The 24597-nt window shown below is 43.1% G+C and overlaps 1 protein-coding gene across 6 annotated transcripts in view; it reads left to right on the top strand.

Annotated features, from left to right (window-relative positions):
• The window catches only part of LOC139406552 (AP-3 complex subunit delta-1-like), a 38971-nt gene that overhangs the window by 12185 nt on the left and 2189 nt on the right, over positions 1 to 24597 (top strand). The window contains exons 8-28 of one of the 6 annotated variants that reach the window (XM_071149255.1): positions 52 to 125; positions 250 to 299; positions 695 to 744; positions 1107 to 1155; positions 6277 to 6422; positions 8035 to 8183; positions 8483 to 8713; positions 8874 to 9108; positions 9210 to 9355; positions 14024 to 14177; positions 14372 to 14443; positions 18059 to 18134; positions 18370 to 18563; positions 18844 to 18917; positions 20690 to 20840; positions 20943 to 21074; positions 21500 to 21553; positions 22575 to 22670; positions 22933 to 23070; positions 23541 to 23588; positions 24440 to 24460. In XM_071149255.1, the coding sequence (XP_071005356.1) occupies positions 52 to 125; positions 250 to 299; positions 695 to 744; positions 1107 to 1155; positions 6277 to 6422; positions 8035 to 8183; positions 8483 to 8713; positions 8874 to 9108; positions 9210 to 9355; positions 14024 to 14177; positions 14372 to 14443; positions 18059 to 18134; positions 18370 to 18563; positions 18844 to 18917; positions 20690 to 20840; positions 20943 to 21074; positions 21500 to 21553; positions 22575 to 22670; positions 22933 to 23070; positions 23541 to 23588; positions 24440 to 24460 (2340 nt within the window). The remainder of the gene's footprint in view (positions 1 to 51; positions 126 to 249; positions 300 to 694; positions 745 to 1106; positions 1156 to 6276; positions 6423 to 8034; positions 8184 to 8482; positions 8714 to 8873; positions 9109 to 9209; positions 9356 to 14023; positions 14178 to 14371; positions 14444 to 18058; positions 18135 to 18369; positions 18564 to 18843; positions 18918 to 20689; positions 20841 to 20942; positions 21075 to 21499; positions 21554 to 22574; positions 22671 to 22932; positions 23071 to 23540; positions 23589 to 24439; positions 24461 to 24597) is intronic. The other 5 variants (XM_071149256.1, XM_071149257.1, XM_071149259.1 and 2 more) reach the window with 5 other exon arrangements.

Genomic DNA, 24597 nt, shown 5'->3' with positions numbered 1-24597 from the left:
TGGAGAGGTGTTGTTCCTTTAGTGTGTGTAATGGTGACGTGTGTTTTTCAGTTTGGTGCCCTCACACCCCTGGAGCCTCGCTTGGGGAAGAAGCTGATAGAACCCTTAACAAACCTCATCCACAGGTGAGACACCTACAGAGATTCCACAACCAATATGGGTTTTGTTGAATCACAAAAAGTTGTATGAGGAAAATATTGACCTTCTGTCTTTCTCTACTCCTTTTCTTACCCTTTCTTCCTCTCACAGTACCTCTGCTATGTCACTTCTATATGAATGTGTCAACACTGTGATAGCAGGTCAGTATTCCTCTTTTCACTTGTTCTTCTTGTATCTCTGTTTAGTCGTCTGGTTATCTGTGTGCTGGGTAGCCGTACATCTTCGTGAAGCTTGTGTATAAACTGAAGATGTGCGCAGTTGAACCAAGCTTATTTTCTCATAACATAATTTTTTATAAAAAATGTATATTATATTATACACCTTGCCATATCTATAGTCTTCAGTGTGGGCAATTTTGTTTGCGCCTTTGATGTGCTACTGAAGAGGTTGTTGACTCAATGCAGTTTTGTTTTATGTTAAGTGAAAAACATCACTGAGCTTTCAAGATCACAGCTCTAACAGTGAACATTTAGTTTTTGACATGTATGTAAAGTTGTTGGCACAGCAGGATCTTATTGTTTGTCCTCTGTTTCAGTGTTGATTTCCCTGTCCTCTGGGATGCCAAATCACAGTGCTAGTATTCAGGTAAGTCCCAGACACCATGTCCACTTTTTCTCTTTTGTAGCTAATGATGTGAACGCTTTCCACTCCAGTTTGATAACAATGCATGTTTACATCTTCTTTGTTTTTATCATCACAAGTCTATCAGTAGATGAACACCAAAAGATTGCGCAGGCTAGTGAAATTGTGATTAAAAAGCATTCATTTCTGAGCTCCTAAAATGTATAGAAATTCAAACAGTTCAAATGATTTTAGCTGGGTTCTATGGCTAGTGGGTTTCACCCACTTTCTGTGAATGTGCAGAATTGCTGTGCGCACTTGCCAATACTGGAGCTTGTTTGGAAAGGTTTATATTGATAGTAATGGCATGTTTCTCTCTCTCTCAGCTCTGTGTCCAGAAACTGCGAATCCTGATTGAAGACTCGGACCAGAACTGTGAGCCCTCTGTCAATGCCTGCAGTGTGTCATTCTCTCATTGTCTGCGTGTTTCTGAGTAGCCACCCACCTAGTTTACAGCGATCTAGATCCCAAAACTCTGGCTAACAACATTTTGACCACTCCCCTGAAATGCGGGCCGTTTGAAATGTCACTGTGCATAGTTGCAATTGCGACTGTCACAAGGTAGGGTTTTGTCTTTATACCTTTATTATACACCTCTACTTCAACAGGCTATTTAGTTTCTAAACATTGAGTATATTTGAGCAGTAATTCATCAGTCTTAGCAGGTTACAGCTAACAGTAAGTTAAAACATCTACGATCATTATGATGCATCTGGTGATTCGAGTTATCTGGGCAACTTGGTTGTGTGTAGATATATGTGGGCAGCTATGTTTAAAAATAATAATAATAATTGAGTTCTCTATACTGATCCTCAAGGCCGTTTTGCTAGTTAGGATCATAACATCAACAGACTCTTGCCTTCTTTTGCTCCCATCGACACCTTTAAACTATTAGTCTCAAACATAGTGTTTACAGGGCTGCTCCTGACCTGCTCTGATGAAACCAAATCTGTATCTGCACAGCGATAGCACTTTACCTCAAGGTTGCATTCACACATATTGATCCAAAAACCTGATATACAGCTATCTTTTCCGGAGGTATCAACCGCTCCGATAAGAATCTGTTTAGTGGATGTTGTATATTGCCTGATTCCGCAAAAAAATGGTGTCTGTTATCAGATTAGTCCACTGTAGCTACATCTACCCATGACTCAAGTTGGTGGCAAAAAAACTAAACTTCCATGTGTATATGTTGTCTCGTGTGAATGTCGCCATTGTTCTGTTTGTATTTTCCTTTTCTTTGTTTTTAATTTCATGTTTTGTAGAGAAAATCTAATAGATGTGAAAATATCAGGTTGTTAGCCTTGACATACTGACTATTCCATGCTAACAGAATTATGTGGAGACTCAGATTTTTCACTTTAGAATGTAGGCCAAACAAAACATTGATTTCAAAGTTTAATAAACCGTACAACTCTATGCACTGACTACTTTGAAAAATGTACACTGGTAACAGAATTACGGCAAACCATTCCTCTGTTTTATTCTGTTACCAAACTTGTATCTGTACAGTTCTTCCTATAAATGTGTTTTTGTAAAATGTTCGGTGGGATTGTTAAAAGTAGTCCTTGTGCATAGAGTTCTACGGTTTGTTAAATGTTGAAATCAATGTTTTATGTTTGGTATATATTTTAAAGTGGGGCAAAGCTGCGCTTTGAATTGAGGATTACTTAGGTGCTGTGGGCAGGATTGAAATAAACCCAAGGAAACGTATGGTCCCGTTAATTCCGTGACGTACCATTTCTTTCGTAATTATCTCGTAAATCTCCGTTTTGGATGAGAGTGACTATGACATGTATCCTATTTACACTTTAGTCAATTTTGACAGAATAAATATTTTGGAATAATATCGATGCCACATAGGTAACGGCCTATCAGAGAAGTTGTTTACTGCCTTCAAAGTGAAAAATCTGATTCTCAGTGTAATTATATACTATATAAAACAGGCATTCAGAATAGTGACACGGGCCTACAGTAATGAGTCTAATGTAATCCGTGAGGTTTCAGTGGATGAGAGCGGCTAGTGGAGACAGACTGCATTTGGAAAGTATTCAGGCCCCTTGACTTTTTCCACACTTTGTTACATTACAGCCTTAATCTAAAATTGATTAAATAGTTTTTTCCCCCCAATCTACACATAATACCCCATAATGACAAAGCAAAAACAGGCTTAAACATTCTGTGGGGGGGGGGAACTATACATTTACATAAGTATTCAGACCCTTTACTCAGTACTTTGTTGGCCGGTGTGTTTACGGACATATTCAATCAATCCCTATACCAGTCTGCTGTTCCCACATGCTTCAAGAGGGCCACCATTGTTCCTGTTCCCAAGAAAGCTAAGGTAACTGAGCTAAATGACTACCGCCCCGTAGCACTCACATCCGTCATCATGAAGTGCTTTGAGAGACTAGTCAAGGACCATATCACCTCCACCCTACCTGACACCCTAGACCCACTCCAATTTGCTTACCGCCCAAATAGGTCCACAGACGATGCAATCTCAACCACACTGCACACTGCCCTAACCCATCTGGACAAGAGGAATACCTATGTGAGAATGCTGTTCATCGACTACAGCTCGGCATTCAACACCATAGTACCCTCCAAGCTCGTCATCAAGCTCGAGACCCTGGGTCTCGACCCCGCCCTGTGCAACTGGGTACTGGACTTCCTGACGGGCCGCCCCCAGGTGGTGAGGGTAGGCAACAACATCTCCTCCCCGCTGATCCTCAACACTGGGGCCCCACAAGGTTGCGTTCTGAGCCCTCTCCTGTACTCCCTGTTCACCCACGACTGCGTGGCCACGCACGCCTCCAACTCAATCATCAAGTTTGCGGACGACACAACAGTGGTAGGCTTGATTACCAACAACGATGAGACGGCCTACAGGGAGGAGGTGAGGGCCCTCGGAGTGTGGTGTCAGGAAAACAACCTCACACTCAACGTCAACAAAACTAAGGAGATGATTGTGGACTTCAGGAAACAGCAGAGGGAACACCCCCCTATCCACATCGATGGAACAGTAGTGGAGAGGGTAGCAAGTTTTAAGTTCCTCGGCATACACATCACAGACAAACTGAATTGGTCCACTCACACAGACAGCATCGTGAAGAAGGCGCAGCAGCGCCTCTTCAACCTCAGGAGGCTGAAGAAATTCGGCTTGTCACCAAAAGCACTCACAAACTTCTACAGATGCACAATCGAGAGCATCCTGGCGGGCTGTATCACCGCCTGGTATGGCAACTGCACCGCCCTCAACCGTAAGGCTCTCCAGAGGGTAGTGAGGTCTGCACAACGCATCACCGGGGGCAAACTACCTGCCCTCCAGGACACCTACACCACCCGATGTCACAGGAAGGCCATAAAGATCATCAAGGACATCAACCACCCGAGCCACTGCCTGTTCACCCCGCTATCATCCAGAAGGCGAGGTCAGTACAGGTGCATCAAAGCTGGGACCGAGAGACTGAAAAACAGCTTCTATCTCAAGGCCATCAGACTGTTAAACAGCCACCACTAACACTGAGTGGCTGCTGCCAACACACTGACACTGACTCAACTCCAGCCACTTTAATAATGGGAATTGATGGGAAATGATGTAAATATATCACTAGCCACTTTAAACAATGCTACCTTATATAAATGTTACTTACCCTACATTATTCATCTCATACGCATACGTATATACTGTACTCTATATCATCGACGGTATCCTTATGTAATACATGTATCACTAGCCACTTTATACTATACTATGCCACTTTGTTTACATACTCATCTCATTTGTACATACTGTACCCGATACCATCTACTGTATCTTGCCTATGCTGCTCTGTACCATCACTCATTCATATATCCTTATGTACATATTCTTTATCCCCTTACACTGTGTACAAGACAGTAGTTTTGGAATTGTTAGTTAGATTACTTGTTATTACTGCATTGTCGGAACTAGAAGCACAAGCATTTCGCTACACTCGCATTAACATCTGCTAACCATGTGTATGTGACAAATAAAATTTGATTTGATTTGATTTGTTGAAGCACCTTTGGCAGCCATTACAGCCTTGAGTCTTGGGTATGACACTACAAGCTTGGCGCACCTGTATTTGGAGTTTCTCTCATTCTTCTCTGCAGAGCTTCTCAAGCTCTGTCAGGTTGGATGGGGAGCGTCACTTCATAGCTATTTTCAGGTCTCTCCAGAGATGTTCAATCAGGTTCAAGTGTGCGCTCTGGCTGGGCCATTCAAAGACCTGTCCCGAAGCCACTCCTGAGTTGTCTTGGCTGTGTGCTTAAGGTCATTGTCCTGTTGGAAGGTGAACCAATCGCCCCAGTCTGAGGTCCTGAGCAGGTTTTCATCATCTTTCCCTCTATCCTGACTAGTCTCCAAGTCCCTGCCGCTTAAAAACATCCCCACAGCATGATGCTGCCACCACCATGCTTCACCGTAGGGATGGTGCCAGGTTTCCTACAGACGTGACGCTTGGCATTCAGGCCAAAGAGTTCAATCTTGGTTTCATCAGACTAGAGAATCTTGTTTCTTATGATCTGAGAGTCTTTCGGTGCCTTTTGACGAACTCCAAGCAGGCTGTCGTGCCTTTTACAGAGGAGTGGCTTCCGTTTGGCCACTACCATAAAGACCTGATTGGTGGAGTGCTGCCGAGATGGTTGTCCTTCTGGAAGGTTCTTTCATCTCCATAGGAGCTCTAGCTTTGTTAGCGACCAAGGCCATTCTCCCCCGATTGTTCAGTTTGGCCAGGCGGCCAACTCTAGGAAGAGTCTTGGTGGTTCCAAATGTCTTCCATTTAAGAATGATGGAGGCCACTGTGTTCTTGGGCACCTTCAATGCTGCAGACATTTTTTGGTACCCTTCGCCAGATCTGTGGCTGACACAATCCTGTCTCAGAGCTCTACGGACAATTCCTTCGACCTCCTGGCTTGGTTTTTGCTCTGACATGCACTGTCAACTGTGGGACCTTTTATATAGGCAAGTTTGTGCCTTTCCAAATCATGTCCAATCAATTGAATTTAACACAGGTGGAATCCAATCAAGTTGTAGAAACATCTCAAGGATGATCAATGGAAACAGGATGCACCTGAGCTCAATGTCGAGTCTCATAGCAAAGGGTCTGAATACTTATGTAAATAAGGTATTTCTGTAAAAAATATATATATTTGCATAAATGTCTATAAAACCTGTTTTTGCATTGTCATTATGGGGTGTTGTGTGTAGATTGAGAATTTTGTAAAATTTATTTCATACATTTTAGAATAAGGCTGTAATTTAACCATGTGTAAAAAGCCAAGGGCCCTGAGTACTGGGAGGCAGGCTATAGCCATAAGGTAATGTATACTACAGAGTGTAAAGGCATGATGTATTGCTCGTGGACCAGTCTCCATAGTGTAGAACCGCTACTCTAGTGCATGTGGAAGTAGAATAGAAGGCCCTGTGTATAGTGTCCAGGCCACTGAGTGTGTTGTCTCTGTTCGTAGTGAAGTACCTGGGCCTGCTGGCCATGTCCAAGATACTGAAGACTCATCCCAAGTCTGTCCAGTCCCACAAGGACCTCATCCTCCAATGTCTGGATGACAAGGACGAGTCCATCCGCCTGAGGGCTCTAGACCTGCTCTACGGCATGGTGCTTGTCACTGTCATAACACATGGTCATTGAATACACACTGACCCTACCCCCATGTCTTCACCACCTATATCTAATGCCCTAAGCTCAAAAAACGAATTTCATTGATATCTACAGTACCAGTAAAATGTTTGGACACTCCTACTCATTCCAGGGTTTTTCTTTATTTTTACTAATAATGAAGAGATCAAAACTATGAAATAACACATGGAATGATGTAGTAACCAAAAAAGTGTTTAATATATCAAAATATATTTTATATTTGAGATTCTTCAAATTAGCCACCCTTTGCCTTGACCACAGCTTTGCCCACTTGGCATTCTCTCAACCAGCTTCATGAGGTAGTCACCTGGAATGCATTTCAATTAACAGGTGTGCCTTGTTAAAAGTTCATTTGTGGAATTTCTTTCCATCTTAGTGCGTTTGAGCCAATCAGTTGTGTTGTGACAAGGTAGGGGTGGTATACAGAAGATAGCCCTATTTAGTAAAAAAAACAAGAACAGCTCAAATAAGCAAAGAGAAAGGACAGTCCATTACTTTAAGACATGACGGTCCGTCAATACGGAACATTTCAAGAACTTTGAAAGTTTCTTCAAGTGCAGTCGCAAAAACCATCAAGCGCTATGATCAAGTTACCTCTGCTACCCAAATAAATGCTTCACAGAGTTCAAGTATCAGACACATCAACTTTTCAGAGGAGACTGTGAATCAGGCTTTCAGGGTTGATTGCCGCAAAGAAACCACTACTAAAGGACACCAATAATAAGAAGAGACTTGCTTGGGCCAAGAAACACGAGCGATGGGCATTAGACCGGTGGAAATCTGTCCTTTGGTCTGATGAGTCCACATTTTTGGTTCCAACCGCCGTGTCTTCATGAGACGCAGAGTAGGTGAACGGCTGATCTCCGCATGTGTGGTCCCCACCTTGAAGCATGTGATGGTGATGGTGCTTTGCTGGTGACACTGTCAGTGATTTATTTAGAAGTCAAGGCACACTTAACCAGCATGGCTACCAGCAGTCCCACTAAGCCTAAACCAGATGGGATGGTATCATTTGTTTTTCAACAGGACAATGACCCAAAACACACCTCCAGGCTTTGTAAGGGCTATTTGATCAAGAAGTAGAGTGATGGAGTGCTGCATCAGATGACCTGACCTCTACAATCACCTGACCTCAACCCAATTTGAGATGGTTTGGGATGAGTTGGACCGCAGAGTGAAGGAAAAGCATTCAACAAGTGCTCAGCATATGTGGGATCTCCTTCAAGACTGTTGGAGAAGTATTCCAGGTGAAGCTGGTTGAAAGAATTGCCAAGAGTGTGCAAAGCTGTCATCAAGGTAAAGGGTTGCTACTTTGAAAAATATATTTTGAAAATATTTAACGTCTTGGTTATGACATGATTCCAAATGTGTTATTTCATTGTCTTGATGTCTTCACTATTATTATACAATGTAGAAATAGTAAAAATAAAGCAAAACTCTTGAATGAGTAGGTGTGTCCAAACCTTTGACTGGTACTGTATGTATAGCCTAATGTCTCCCTGATCACGGTACAGTTTCTGATGTCCCCATTGCTTTGTTTCTCATTGACTACTCATTGGTGTGTTCCCAGGTGTCCAAGAAGAACCTGATGGAGATCGTGAAGAAGCTGATGCTGCACGTGGACAAAGCCGAGGGAACCACTTACAGAGATGAGCTGCTCACCAAGATCATTGACATCTGCAGCCAAAGCAACTACCAGTACATCACCAACTTTGAATGGTCAGCACAACTTACTGGCAGGGCAAATATATTGGTCTCTGATTCTTTTAGATTCATACTTTCTGTGAGTTTGAGTCTCCGTGTCTCTCAAATTGAGTTGAAATGCTCATGAGTCAAAACGCATTGCAGTAATGCGTCTTGCTGTAAATAATTCATAAAAGTTTTTGCATCGTACTGGCCCACTACTTATCTTATTTTTGGGGGTTTACCTGCCATTTAGGGGCCTGCCTTCCACTGACTTTCTCACCTGTCTCTCAGGTACATCAGTCTGACCGCCTGTCTCTGTTTCCGTCTCTCAGGTACATCAGTATCCTGGTGGAGCTGACCCGTCTAGAGGGCACGCGGCACGGCCACCTCATCGCCTCCCAGATGCTGGACGTTGCCATCCGGGTGAAAGCCATCCGAGCCTTCGCCGTGGCCCAGATGGCTACTCTGCTGGACAACGCCCACCTGCTGACCGGCAACACGCAGCACAGCGGCATCTGTGAGGTGCTCTACGCCGCCGCCTGGATCTGTGGAGAGTTCTCAGAGTATGTATTCATCCAATCCTCGTCTACAAGAACACATGCAGACACATACGGTTTTTAGCAAGAATGTTTTCCACTAAGTCAAACTAGCTAAAATCATGCCAGTTCAGCCCTGTATCATTGGCTTATCCCTCATCCTGTGCCATCCTCCTATCTTCCCCAGACACCTGGAGGACCCCATGGCGACTCTGGAGGCCATGCTGCGTCCCAAGGTGGCCACCCTGCCGGGCCACATCCAGGCCGTGTACGTGCAGAACGCTGCCAAGCTGTTTTCTACGGTGCTGTGCGGCCACGAGGGGGCGCCAGCGGACAGCAAGGTGGCCCAGGAGACCAGCCAGCTGCTCATTGACAGGCTGCCTGTGTTTGTCCAGAGTGACAACCTGGAGGTGCAGGAGAGGGTGAGTCACATGGCTAACATCGGTTAACCTCGGGGCTATTGGCCGTTTGAAAGGAGAATACCTTTTCCAGTACACTTCTCTCTCTGTGCTCCCCTCCCCAGGCCTCCTGCATCCTGCAACTGGTGAAGTACATCCAGAAGCTGCAGCAGAAGGACGTGGAGGTGGCTGAGGAGGTGACAGCTCTGTTTGCTGGAGAGCTCAACCCTGTGGCCCCCAAGGCACAGAAGAAAGTACCTGTTCCTGAAGGGTCAGTCTGCCTGCCGCTCTCCCCTACTCACAATTAAGCTTATAGTAATACACAACATCAGAAATATATTTTATAGTACTACACTGAACAAAAATCTAAACACAACAGTTTGTCACACAATGCCACAATGTCTCAAGTTTTGAGGGAGCATGCAATTGGAATGCTGACTGCATGAATGTCCACCAGAGCTGTTGCCAGATAATTTAATGTTCATCTTCTACCATAAGCCGCCTCCAATGTCGTTTTAGAGAATACAGGCAGTACATCCAACCGGCCTCACATCCTTATACCACGTGTGACCACGCCAGCCCAGGACCTCCACATCCGGCTTCTTCACCTGTGGGATCATCTGAGACCAGCCCCCATGGATTTTTTAATTTATTTTTATTTCATGTGTTTGAGTGTTTGAACAACCAAAGAATTTCTGCACAAACTGTCAAACCGTCTCAGTGAAGCTCATCTGCGTGCTTGTCGTCCTCACCAGGGTCTTGACCTGACTGCGGTTTGGCATCATAACCGACTTCAGTGGGCAAATGCTCACCTTCGATGGCCACTGGTATGCTGGAGAAGTGTGCACCTCACTGATTTATCCCGGTTTCAACTGTACCGGGCAGATGACAGACAGCGTGTATGGCGTCATGTGGGCAAGCGGTTTGCTGATGTCAACACTGTGAACAGAGTGCCCCATGGTGGTGGTGGGGTTATGGTATGGGCAGCCATAAGCTACAGACACCAAACACAATTGCATTGTGTCGATGGCTATTTCTATGCACAGAGATACCGTGACTAGATCCTGAGGCTCATTGTCGTGCAATTCATCCACCGCCATCACCTAATTTTCAGCATGATAATGCACGGCCCCATGACGCAAGGATCTGTACACAATTCCTGGAAGCTGAAAATGTCCCAGTTCTTCCATACTCACCAGACATGTCACTTATTGAGCATGTTTGGGATGCTCTGGATCGATGTGTACGACAGCGTGTTCCTGTTCCCGCCAATATCCAGCAACTTCGCACAGCCATTGAAGAGGAGTGGGACAACATTCCAGTAGGCCACAATCAACAGTCTGATCAACTCTATGCGAAGGACATGTGTCGTACTGCATGAGGAAAATGGTGATCACACAAGATACTGACTGGTTTTCTGATCCACATCCTTACCTTTTTTTTAAGGTTTTCGTAGATAAGGACCTAATGAATTTATTTCAATTGACTGACTTCCTTTATACAGTACATTCGGAAAGTATTCAGACCAGTTGACCTTTTCCCCCTTTTGTTACGTTACAGGCTTATTCTAAAATGGATGAAATCATTTTTTCCCTCCTCAATCTACACACAATACCCCATAAGGACAAAGCAAAAACAGGTTTTCAGAAATTTTTGCAAATGTATTCAAAATAAGAAACTGAGAACACGTTTAAATAAGTATTCAGAAACTTTACTCAGTACTTTGTTGAAGCATATTTGGCAGTGATTATAGCCTTGAGTTATCTTGGGTATTACGCTACAAGCTTGGCACACCTGTATTTGGGGAGTTTCTCTCATTCTTCTCTGCAGATCATCTCAAGCTCTGTCAGGTTGGATGGAGAGCGTCACTGCATAGCTATTTTCAGGTCTCCTGAGATGTTCGATCGGGTTCAAGTCTGGCCTCAGGCTGGGCCACTCAAAGACATTCAGTCTTGTCCTGAAGCCACTCCTGCATGGTCTTCAAATCATTATTTTTTTTGGTCACATACACATTGTTAGCAGATGTTAATGCGAGTGTAGCGAAATGCTTGTGCTTCTAGTTCCGACAGTGCAGTAATATCTAACAATTCCCCAACAACTACCTAATACACACATCTAAAGGGGTGAATGAGAATATGTACATATAAATTATGGATGAGCGATGGCCGAGCTGCGTAGGCAAGGTGCAATAGATGGTATAAAATATAGTATATACATGTGATATGAGTAATGTAACATATGTAAACATTGTTTAAAGTGACAAGTGATCCATTTATTAAAGTGGCCAATGATTGGGTCTCAATGTAGGCAGAGTTAGTAATTGCTGTTTAGCAGTCTGATGGCCTTGAGGTGCTGTTTTTCAGTCTCTTGGTCCCAGCTTTGATGAACCTGTACTGACCTTGCCTTCTGGATGATAGCGGGGTGGACGGGCAATGGCTCAGGCGGTTGTTGTCCTTGATGATCTTTTTGGCCTTCCTGTGACATCGGGTGCTGTACGTGTCCTGGAGGGAAGGTAGTTTGGCCCCGGCGATGCGTTGTTCAGATCGCACCACCCTCTGGAGAGTCTTGCGGTTGAGGGCGGTGCAATTGCCGTACCTGTGATACAGCCTGACAGGATGCTCTCAATTGTGCATCTGTAAAAGTTAGTCCGAGCTTTGGGTGACAAGCCAGATTTCTCCAGCCTCCTGAGGTTGAATAGGCGCTGTCGCGCCTTCATCACACTGTCTGTGTGGGTGGACCATTTCAGTTTGTCTGTGATCTGTACGCAGGGGAACTTAAAATGTTCCACTTTCTCCACTGCTGTCCCTTTGATGTGGATAGGGGGTGCTCTCTCTGCTGTTTCCTGAAGTCCACGATAATCTCCTTTGTTTTGTTGACGTTGAGTGAGAGGTTATTTTCCTGACAACACACTCCGAGGGCCCTCACCTCCTCCCTGTATGCTGTCTCGTCATTGTTGGTAATCAAGCCCACTACTGTTGTGTCATCTGCAAAGTTGATGAGTGAGTTGGAGGCGTGCATGGCCACGCTGTCGTGGATGAACAGGGAGTACAGGAGAGGGCTGAGCACGCACCCTTGTGCGGTCCCAGTGTTGAGGGTCAGCGAAATGGAGTTGTTTCCTACCTTCAGATACTTTTGTACCTGTTTCTTTTGATTTTCCCATGATGTCAAGCAAAGACCCACTGTGTTTGAAGGTAGGCCTTGAAATACATCCACAGGTACACCTCCAATTGACTCAAATGATGTCAATTAGCCAATCAGAAGCTTCTAAAGCCATGATGTAATTTTCTGGAATCTTCCAAGCTGTTTAAAGTCACAGTCAACTTAGTGTACAGTCGTGGCCGAACGTTTTGAGAAGGACACAAATATTAATTTCCACAAAGTTTGCTGCTTCAGTGTCTTTAGATATTTTTGTCAATGTTACTATGGAATACTGAAGTATACTTACAAGCATTTCATAAGTGTCAAAAGCTTTTATTGACAATTACATTAAGTTTATGCAAAGAGTCAATATTTGCAGTGTTGACCCTTCTTTTTCAAGACCTCTGCAATCCGCCCTGGCATGCTGTCAATTATCTTCTGGGCCACATCCTGACTGATGGCAGCCCATTCTTGCATAATCAATGCTTGGAGTTTGTCAGAATTTGTGGGTTTTTGTTTGTCCACCCGCCTCTTGAGGATTGACCACAAGTTCTCAATGGGATTAAGGTCTGGTGAGTTTCCTGGCCATGAACCCAAAATATCGATGTTTTGTTCCCCGAGCCACTTAGTTATCACTTTTGCCTTATGGCAAGGTGCTCCATCATGCTGGAAAAGGCATTGTTCTTCACCAAACTGTTCCTGGATGGTTGTGAGAAGTTGCTCTCGAAGGATGTGTTTGTACCATTCTTTATTCATGGCTGTGTTCTTAGGCAAAATTGTGAGTGAGCCCCACTCCCTTGGCTGAGAAGCAAACCCACACACGAATGGTCTCAGGGTGTTTTACTGTTGGCATGACACAGGACTGATGGTAGCACTCACCGTGTCTTCTCCGGACAAGCTGTTTTTCGGATGCTCCAAACAATCAGAAAGCCTTGTCCTCGTCAACACTCACACCTGTGTTAACGAGAGAATCACTGACATGTCAGCTGGTCCTTTTGTGGCAGGGCTGAAATGCAGTGGAAATGTTTTTTGGGGATTCAGTTCATTTGCATGGCAAAGAGGAATTTTGCAATTAATTGCAATCCATCTGATCACTCTTCATAACATTCTGGAGTATATGCAAATTGCCATCATACAAACTAAGGCAGGGAACTTTGTGAAAATTAATATTTGTGTCATTCTCAACTTTTGGCCACGACTGTATGTAAACTTCTGACCCACTGGAATTGTGATACAGTGAATTATGAGTGAAATAATCTGTCTGTAAATAATTGTTGGAAAAATTACTTGTGCATGCACAAAGTAGATGTCCTAACCAACTTGCCAAAACTATAGTTTGTTAACAAGAAATGTGTTGAGTGGTTGAAAAACTAGTTTTAATGACTCCAACATAAGTGTATGTAAACTTCTGACTTCAACTGTACTTATGTAAATAAGGTATTTCTGTTTTAGATTTTTATTTTGTTTTTATAATCATTATGGGATATTGTGTGTAGAATGATGAGGGGGAAAAATGTATTCAACGTAACAATGTGGAAAAACTCAAGGGGTCTGAATACTTTCCAAATGCACGGTATGAACTGTAACTCAGTAAAATCTTTGAAATTGTTGTATGTTGCGTTTTACATTTTTGTTCAGTGTACTTTATGCAGCCCGTTGGACAATTTTAGGTAATGCAAAGTAGCTTAATGCAAAGTAGCTTTTTATGCGAGTAAAGTCATACCGTATAAAAAAAACTGGATGATTCGGTACAATTTTATAAACGCGGACAGACAATTTATTGTCTTGGTTTTGTCTCCAGTCTGGACCTGGATGCGTGGATCAACGAGCCTCTGTCTGGGAGTGAGTCTGAGGATGAGGGTAGGAAGACCAAGGGAAAGGCAGTGTTTGCCAAGGAGGAGTCCAGACACACCAAGCCACGCTACACTGAAGTGGACGAGAAGGAACTGGCTAAGGTAAGATGGGAATTTACAAGCCAATAATCCGTGCTGTTGCACATTGAGATACAAGCTCCTCAATTCTTTCAACAGTTGATCTGTTGTTAAATTTTTGGTGATACTATATAACAGTCGGACACTGAAGAGGTACACCGGTAAACACCACAGCATTTTCATATGACTGACTTGATACTGTTTCTCCCTCCCAACAGAGGAGAGAAGTAAGGAAGGCAGAGCAGGCCAACAACCCCTTCTACATCAAGGCCTCCCCGTCCTCTCAGAAGGTACGCACCTCATCACCCAATCGGCAGCTCGTCTTATGTGTTAACCTGACTCTTACAGAAATGTAATTCATTACACATTTCAAACAACTTAAATATACAGTACCAGTCAAAAGTTGACACACCTACTCATTTCATGGTTTTTATTTATGCTATTTTCTACATTGTACAATAGTGAAGATGTCAAAACTATTAAATAACACATATGGAATCATGTACTTAACAAAAAAGTGTTTTTGTTATTCTTCAAAGTAGCCACCCTTTGCCTTGATGACAGCTTTGCACACGCTTGGCATTCTCACAACCTGCTCCATGAGGTAGTCACCTGGAATGCATTTCAATTAACATGTGTGCCTTGTTAAAAGTTCATTTTGTGGGATTTCTTTCCTTCTTAATGTGTTTGAGCCAATCAGTTGTGTTGTGACAAGGTAGGGTGGTATACAGAAGATAGCCCTATTTGGTTAAAGACCAAGTCCATATTATGAAAAGAACAGCTCAAATAAGTAAAGAGGAACGACAGTCCATCATGACATTAAGACATGAAGGTCAGTCAGTCCGGAAAATGTAAAGAACTTTGAATGTTTCTTCAAGTGCAGTCGTAAAAACCATCATGCGCTATGATGAAACTGCCTCTCATGAGGACCACCACAGGAAAGGAAGACCCAGAGTTATCTCTGCTGCAGAGGATGTTCATTAGAGGTACCAGCCTCAGAAATTGCAGCCCAAATAAATGCTTCACAAAGTTCAAGTAACAGGACATCTCAACATCAACTGTTCAGAGGAGATTGCATGGATCAGGCCTTCATGATTGAATTGCTACAAATAAATCACTACTAAAAGACACCCATAAGAAAAAGAGACTTGCTTTGGCCAAGAAACAGGAGCAATGGACATTAGACCAGTGGAAATCTGTCCTTGATGAGTCTAAATTTTAGATTTTGCGTTCCAACTGCTGTGTCTTTGTGAGACGCAGAGTAGGTGAATGGATGATCTTTGAAAGTGTGGTTCCCACTGTGGAGCATGGAGGATGAGGTGTGGGGGTGCTTTGCTGGTGACATTGTCTGATTTATTTAGAATTCAAGGCACACTTAACCAGCATGGCTACCAGCAGCATTCTACAGCAGAAGGAGAGTGATGAAGTGCTGCATCGGATGACCTGGCCTCCACAATCACCCAACCTCAACCCAATTGAGATGGTTTGGGATGAGTTGGACCGCAGAGTGAAGGAAAAGCATTCAACAAGTGCTCAGCATATACTCCTTCAAGACTGTTGGAAATGCATTCCAGGTGAAGCTGGTTGAGAGAATGCCAAGAGTGTGCAAAGCTGTCATCAAGGCAAAGGGTGGCTACTTTGAAAAATATATTTTGAAAGTGTAACTTTTTTTGGTTACTACATGATTCCATATGTGTTATTTCATAGTTTTGTCTTCACTATTTAGAAAATAGTAAAATAAAGAAAAACCCATGAATGAGTAGGTGTGTCAACTTTTGACAAGTAGTGTTTGTTTGTGTATGTGTATTAGAGGTCGGCCGATTAATCGGAATGCCCCATTTTAATTGGGGCCGATTTCAAGTTTTCATAACAATCAGAAATTGGTATTTTTGGACACCTATTTGGCTTTATTTTTTTTTACACCTTTATTTACTCATTATTTAACTCGGCAAGTCAGTTAAGAACACATTCTTATTTTCAATGACGGTGGGTTACTGCCTTGTTCAAGGGCAGAACGACAGATTTTCACCTTGTCAGCTCAGGGGATTCAATCTTGCAACCTTACAGTTAACGAATCCAACGCTCTAACCACCTGCCTCTCATTGCATTCCACGAGGAGATGCATTAGCCTGTTACGCAAATGCAGTAAGCCAAGGTAAGTTGCTAGCTAGCATTAAACTTATAAAAATCAATCAATCATAATCACTAGTTAACTACACATGGTTGATGATATTACTAGTTTATCTAGCGTGTCCTGCGTTGCATATAATCGATGCGGTGCGTATCGTTGCTCCAATGTGTACCTAACCATGAACATCAATATCAATGCCTTTCTTAAAATCAATACATAGAAGTACATATTTTTAAACCTGCATATTTAGCTAAAAGAAATCCAGGTTAGCAGGCAATATTAACCAGGTGAAATTGTGTCACTTCTCTTGCGTTCATTGCACACAGAGTCAGTGTATATGCAACAGTTTGGGCCTCCTAATTTGCCAGAATTGTACGTAATTATGACATAACATTGAAGGTTGTGCAATGTAACAGGAATATTTAGACTAATGGATGCCACCCCTTAGATAAAATACGGAACAGTTCCGTATTTCACTGAAAGAATAAACATTTTGTTTTCGAGATTATAGTTTCCGGATTTGACCATATTAATGACCTAAGGCTTGTATTTATGTGTGTTATTATGTTATAACTAAGTCTATGATTTGATAGAGCAGTCTGACTGAGCGGTGGTAGGCACCAGCAGGCTCGTAAACATTCATTCAAACAGCACTTTCGTGCGTTTTGCCAGCAGCTCTTCACTGTGTTTCAAGCATTGCGCTGTTTATGACTTCAAGCCTATCAACTCCCGAGATTAGGCTGGTGTAACCGATGTGAAATGGCTAGCTAGTTAGCGGGGTGCATGCACGTCACTTGGAGTGGTTATTCCCCTTGCTCTGCATGGGTAACGCTGCTTCAAGGGTGGCTGTTGTCGATGTGTTCCTGGTTCGAGCCCAGGTAGGAGCGAGGAGAGGGACGGAAGCTTTACTGTTACACTGTCAATACTAAAGTGCCTATAAGAACATCCAATAGTCAAAGGTTAATGAAATACAAATGGTATAGAGAGAAATAGTCCTATAATTCCTATAATAACGACAACCTAAAACCTCTTACCTTGGAATATTGAAGTCTCGTATTAAAAGGAACCACCAGTTTTCCTATGTTCTCATGTTCTGAGCAAGGAACTAAAACGTTAGCTTTTTTACATGGCACATATTGCACTTTTACTTTCTTCTTTTACTTTCTTTCTTACTTTCTTCTCCAACACACGTTCTTGCATTATTTAAACCAAATTGAACATGTTCCATTATTTACTTGAGGCTAAATTGATTTTATTGATGTATTATATTAATTTAAAATAAGTGTTCATTCAGTATTGTTGTAATTTTCATTATTACAAATACATGTTAAAAAATTGGCAGATTAATCGGCATCAGCTTTTTTTGGTCCTCCAATAATCGTTATCGGCGTTGAAAAATCATAATCGGTCAGCCTCTGTTTGTGTGTATACATTATATTTCCACATGTTCATTTTTTTTATATATATCTCCTAGATTTAGGACAGATGTTTCTTATGATTCATTTTTTTGACCCTCTGCCATTTGTGAATGTGTTATTCTATGGGCTTTAGTAGTACTGGTCAAAATCAATATGTTATAAAAAAAAAATGTTTGTGTGTGTGTATATACACACATGTACACCTAAAGGGGTCCTAAAATTCTAAATCAAATAGCTAAGTTATCCATAGTATGACCATCTTAAAACAATTCCATATGTCCGCTTAGCACCCCCAATCTAAAGAATTAAATTGACTAGAAGCCCATTGACATCCCTATGTTATTGTGTGTGTGCAGGTATACCAGGAGGCTGTTGGTGTGGAGCACATTCCAGTGGTGCAGATTGACCTCAGTGTGCCTCTCAAAGTCCCAGGTCAGTTACTCTGGCCACTACTTAATAACCAATTGATTTCAATGTACAGTGTATCAGTCAGTGGCTCTGCACACAGGACTCCAAACCTAACCCGTGTCCCTCTTTCTCTCTTCGCCTCTGTCATAACTAAACCCCTCTTCTGTACCTCTTTCTGTCTCGCCTCTTTCTTTCTGTGTAATAACTTGACCCCACTTCCTCTTTCTTTCTCTTCCTTTTTCCCTCCCGTTGGGTTTAGGGATGCCAATGTCAGACCAGTATGTGAAGCTGGAAGAGGAGCGTCGGGAGAAAAACAAGGCAGACAGGAAGAAGAAGGACAAGAAGAAGAGGAGGGAGAAGGGCCGGCAGAGGAGGGGGGACTCGGGCCCAGAGAGTGAGGAGGACATCACCCCCGCACACATGGTGGACATCGTCACTGAAGAGATGCCAGAGGTACAGTAGGCCAGGCAGAGGTACAGTAGGCCAGGCAGAGGTACAGTAGGCCAGGCAGAGGTACAGTAGGCCAGGCAGAGGTACAGTAGGCCAGGCAGGTACAGTAGTACAGTAGGCCAGGCAGAGAGGCCAGTGGTGTACAGTAGGCCAAGCAGAGATGCCAGGCACTTTCATAGGTGGTTCAGAGTGTTGCAGATAATAGACGTGGCATACCTTTGATAATAATTGCATATGCAAGGATGTTGTTTTGCTCTGTCACTCCATTCTCTTCCTGTCTCAGAATGCCTTGCCCAGTGATGACGATGACAAAGATCCCAACGACCCCCACAAAGCTTTGAACATCGACCTGGACAAGTGAGTTAACTCATCACTGACCTCTCGCTGTATTACAGATGTCCACTAATGGATTAGTATGAAAGTATAGGATATATAACCTGGCGGTGTTATTATCTACTCTGTGGGGGTGTATAATCTCTTCCTGGCTCCACTGATGAGAGGCTGGTGCTGGCCTGGTCCTCTTCATCCTCACACACTCCCTCTTGCTGTGCTGTGCTCTGCTCTGTGGTTCTTTCCCTCTGTCTCTCTTATGCATACACACACACATCTGTTATCTTGACTGTGCAGTTTGCTGGTGGCATCTCACAGGTGAGTACCTTCCCAGCCTCAGGAGAAGCCCCGTCTGGGCCTGGACTCAAGACTGACTGATCCGTCTCTCTCTCTCTCTCTCTCTCTCTCGCTGTGTGTCTCTCTCTCTCTCTCTCTCGCTGTGTCTCTGTCTGTGTCTCTGTCTGTTTCTCTGTGTTTGGGCATGATGTGACTTTTACAGTTTGAAGTTTGATCCTTGTTTTCAACAACACTCTGTCCTCCTGCTCACCCCTCCATTTGAAACCTTCTACAAGCTCACTTCAGAATATCAGCATTCCCTCCATACAAAACTCTGTTAATGTGCCCACTTTGTGGCTGGAGCTGAAGAAAAGCGCTCTCACTTCTCACTAACATGAACAGATTGATGTGATAAGATGAGAGCTTATAGATTTCTCAGTGGAACTGCTGATTTTCTCAAGTCATGACTCAATCCCCATTACTAATCATGGATGACTACTGTTGTTTTTACTAGTCAAATCCCCAAATCAAATCCTCACCCAATCCATGGATCTTCTTCAACATAATGTTAATCGTTAGTTACTGAGTAACAATGTGATTGTTGTGGATAGTCAGATTAATATAATGGTTCGATTAAAACGTTTATGCTTTGCAAGAAGAGAAATGTCACATAATCCTGTTTACATGGACACATCTGAAATCCATCTACCTGATGTCACTCTGATCAATGCAGAAATTCCCCTATCAAAATAAACATTCTACCCCAGTGACCATTCTGAGGACATATAAATTTGACTGTGTAAACTACTTCAAAGACACATACATTCAGTTGTTCCGAACTCACTTCACTCTCGCTAAAGAGGGAGGCTCACTCGCTTGCTGCTAGCACATGCAGATCAAATACACTGCTAGAACGCCGATTTAAGGTGTTTAAATGTCCTAATAGTTTGAAAGATTGCTCAGAAAACCAGGTGTTTTAATCGGCATATATTTCATTTGATTTTGACTGTTCGCTGATTTAAGATAAGCAGAGTAGTGTTTACATGACTATTGCATAATCTGCCTGCTGCCATAATCAGTTTAATATCAAATTATTACTGTGCATGTAAACATACTCAGTTACTGCAGTCACCAACAGAGGCCTCAATCCAGTTCTGATCTTGGATAAACCTGTTAATGGTGGTCTCCCTCCTGACTTCCCAGCTCTGCCTGAGGAATGGCTATGAAGGTTTGTGCTGAGCAAGTTTGCGTTTGAAATGTCATGCACCTGAGTGGAGTGGATGGGCTTGTCTCAACTTGCTTCCTTTCCTAATCTCCTTTCCTTCACTGGCATTGGTAAGTGAATCGACTGGATAGGTTTTCACCATGCTGCTTTTACCCTGTCTTTTCCTCCCAGATCAGTGGTCATGGAGGAAAGGAGGCTAGTTAAGACTATTGAGACATAGCCGATGGCTGTAGTGTGACCAGAATCACCATGTACACTCAGGGCTGTGGTTTTATGTGTCTCCTCTCTGTGCTCTCAGGCCCCTGGCAGACAGTGAGAAGAAGCTGCCAGTTAGGACACACCGTCCCGATGAGGTCCTCAAGAGCCCCATAGAGGACGTGGAGGGGTTGGAGGTCACTTCAGAGCCCAAGAAGAAGAGCGGGAAGGAAAAGAAGGACAAGGAGAGGAAGGTGAGGCCCTATTCTTTATGTCCTTGGAATATTTTTCATATCTTTGACGTTTCTGTTTTTTGTGACCTTATTGTCTTAAGGAGTGTTTTTTTGTCATTGTAGAAGGGTAAAGAGAAGAAGAAGAAACACAAACAAGAGGAAGGGGAGGATCTTATGGAGGCTGGTTCAGAGGAGCCTGTCCAATCAAAAGTGACCAATGATGTGGCAGCCCAGCCTCCTGCCTCCACACCAGAGGTATGACATCACAAAGGGAGGGACTACCTTTTTTACAGGGACAAGATTTGCACTGTCATTCTGTGTAGGATATTGAAGAATTAAGGCTGACACTAAATAATTTAACTAAACTAAGAATTTGATTTAATTAAATGTATATAAAATAATCTGTCAAGCAAACACATTTCTTTGGTCATTTTCATTTATCAATCATTGTCATTGCTTCTTTCAAGCCCCCTCACCATCCTATCAGCAATAAAGATTAAATCAAGTATCAATCAGTATTTAAGATTGCAGTATGTCTAGTCGCTATCTTGAAATACTTGATTTATTCATGAAAATAACAGTGTAATCTCTGTATCCATTTTCATGAAGAGGTAGTGCTAAAATGTTAACCTCTCTATCCCCCCTCGCTCTTGCTCCCTCTCCCTCCCTCACTGTTGTAGGCTTCGGATCTGGATTTCTGGCTCTCAAATGCTCCAGTGCCCTCTGACCCTCAGGTTGAGTTCCCCTCTCTCTCTTAGTCACTCCTTGTCCTTGTTGTCATTTATTTGTGTTCTAACAGTACCTCTTCATCCATCCTCTGCTCTTGTCTGATCCTCTTCGCCATGTGTGGTTCTTTCCTTCCTTCCATCCACTTTTCTCTTTCACCCTTGCATTACTGCCTCTCTTTCTGAGGTCACGTAACCCTACTCATTCTGGGGTTGTCGTGTTTCTTAGTGTTGGTTCTCTCTGTTTTGGTTTTGCTCGATGTGTCTGTTTCTCGTCAGTGGTGGGGTCACAGTTGTTGTCAAGTGCAGGGGCCTCAGTGTCTGGAATCATGCTGACGGTTCTTGTTGTTCCTATCAAACCAATGCAACAGTAGCACAGCTCTTCATGTGTAGTAGGACTACATATAGACAGTGTTTTTTACTACATACTGAGTGCGTGTGACTGTGCGTGTGACTACATACCCTGTGCTTCTGACTGTGCGTGTGTAACTGCAGAGCAGCTGTTAGACCAGGTGGAAGACTAATGACAACAGTACAGTATTCAGTTTAAAGCCAGACTAGTTCATAAAGTTTAGCTCTGTGACCCCACACTCTCTGTCCTCTGTTCTGAACTACTGTATGGGACTGTTTCAAGCAGAATCTGATCATTAGATATACATTGTTCAGGGGCTCTGCGTGTTGATTTTGTGTTTACACCACACCAACTGTCTGCCCTCAGAAAATAAGCTACGTCTAGCAGTCACCCAAATGTGACTTCACAGTTCACACATCCTGTCAGAACATGTTTCTGTATTTCTGTTTTTTGAGTCGATTATTGTTCCATTTAAGTACAGTGAAGGGATGCTATCGACAATGGGTCCGTTGGAACAATGTCGGGATTTGACAACTTCAAAACAACAAACAAATTACGACTAACCCAAACTACTACTACCTGTACTTGTATATGATCAATAAATGACAGCGTGTTGTATGTCAATAATCCTCCTAAATGTGTCCATACTCATTTTGAGGGCTGTGTGTGTGGTGACAGGAGGCCGCAGCAGTAACAGACGATCCCCCTGCCTCCACTCCTGACGCTGGGTCTGGTGTGGCTGCCGTGGTCCCAGACTCTGAGCCTGAAGAGACTGTGAGTCACTCCACTTTACTGATGATGTCAGAATCACAAGACAGAAATCTCAGCTGTTACTAATTTTTGTTTTATATTTTTATAAACCTTACAAAACATACACATACAAACGACAGCATCATTCATTACTAAGTATTCTACATTAAAGACTAGCGCAACAGGATACTGTATTTTGACAGATCATGTCTGAGCACAGAAACTCTCCCTCCCTCTTTCTGAATAGACTGCCCTTTACACCATCCCCTGCTTGTTTCCCTCTCAGAAATCCTCCAAGCACAAGAAGAAGAAGCAGAAAAGGGAGAAGGACAAGAAAAAGAAGCACCATCATCATCACCATAGCGATGGAGCCAGAGAGGAGTCTGTGCATAACGGCACGGTGGAGGACGAGGAGCCTCTGCCAGTCAGTAAACAATCACCTTTTAGGCTGTCCACTCAGTCCAATCCCTGTCCACTGGACGTTCCAGTCATAAATCAAATCAAATTAAACTTTATCTGTCACATGCACCGAATACAACGAGTGTAGACCTTACTGTGTAATGCTTACTTACAAGTCCTTAACCAACAGTGCCGTTCAAGAAGAGTAAAGAAAATATTTACCAAATAAACTTAAGTAAAAAAGTAACACAATAACGAGGCTATATACATGGGGTACCGAGTCGTTGTGCGGGGGGTACAGGTTAGTTGTGCCCCCACAATACTGTCCATATAAAACTTCCCTACCTTCACCCATTGATTTGACACAAGTATGTCAAGTATGCAGTGTGTATACACTCCCTATCTCAAATAGCATATATACATTATCCAGACCTGGGTGTAGTTCCCTTGTTTGCATATTGAGTGAGAACTGACCAGGCTCTTCTCTCTTTACAGCCCATGTCCAATTACGCCCTGCTGGCTGAGAACTCCTACATCAAGATGGTGAGTGGGATGGAGCGAGACGCTTGTGTATCTTCTATAGCCACTCATATTGGAGCTGGGAGGAGTCGTACCATTGAGAGAGAGATATATATATTCAGACCCCTTCCCTTTTTCCACATTTTGTTACGTTACAGCCGTATTCTAAAATGGATTTAAAAAATCTATCTACACACAATACCCCATCATGACAAAGCAAAAACAGGTTTTTATATTTGCACATTTTTGCACATTTTATTAAAATTAAAAACAGAAATACCTTATTCAGTCCCTTTGCTATGAGACTCAAAATTGAGCTCAGGTGCATCCTGTTTCTATTGATCATACTTGAGATGTTTCTACAACTTGATTGGAGTCCACCTGTGGTAAATTCAATTGACTGGACATGATTTGGAAAGGCACACACCTGTCTATGAAAATGTCCCACAGTTGACAGTGCATGTCAGAGCAAAAACCAAGCCATGAGGTCGAAGGAATTGTCCGTATAGCTCTGAGACAGGATTGTGTCGAGGCACAGATCCGGGGAAGGGTACCAAAAAATGTCTGCAGCATTGAAGATCCCCAAGAACACAGTGGCCTCCATCATTCTTAAATGGAAGAAGTTTGGAACCACAAAGACTCTTCCTACAGCTGGTTGCCCGGCAAAACTGGGCAATCAGGGAAGAAGGGCTTTGGTCAGAGAGGTGACCAAGAACCTGATGGTCACTCTGACAGAGCTGTGTGTAGATTGATTTTAGAATAAGGCTGTAACGTAAAAATGTGGGAAAAGTCAAGGGGTCTGAATACTTTCTGAATGCACTGTATATACTATAAGTGGACCCCTCCTTATGCTCCCTATTTTTCTCTCTTTCAAGATGAAGCAGGATGCTGATGAGGTATTGGCTGAAGTTCTATGAACTGCAGGCTATGGGTTTTACAGGAGAATATTCTAGATGTTCTGTGTGGTTGTGCTTTTTCTCAGACTGTGCCCCCTGGCTTAATCACCCGGTGATAACCAAGCTGTTATGCAGAG

The sequence above is a fragment of the Oncorhynchus clarkii genome, chromosome 4 (genome assembly GCF_045791955.1).
Source record: "Oncorhynchus clarkii lewisi isolate Uvic-CL-2024 chromosome 4, UVic_Ocla_1.0, whole genome shotgun sequence".
Taxonomy (NCBI): Eukaryota; Metazoa; Chordata; class Actinopteri; order Salmoniformes; family Salmonidae; genus Oncorhynchus; species Oncorhynchus clarkii.
This window is presented reverse-complemented; position numbering and strand designations above follow the sequence as displayed.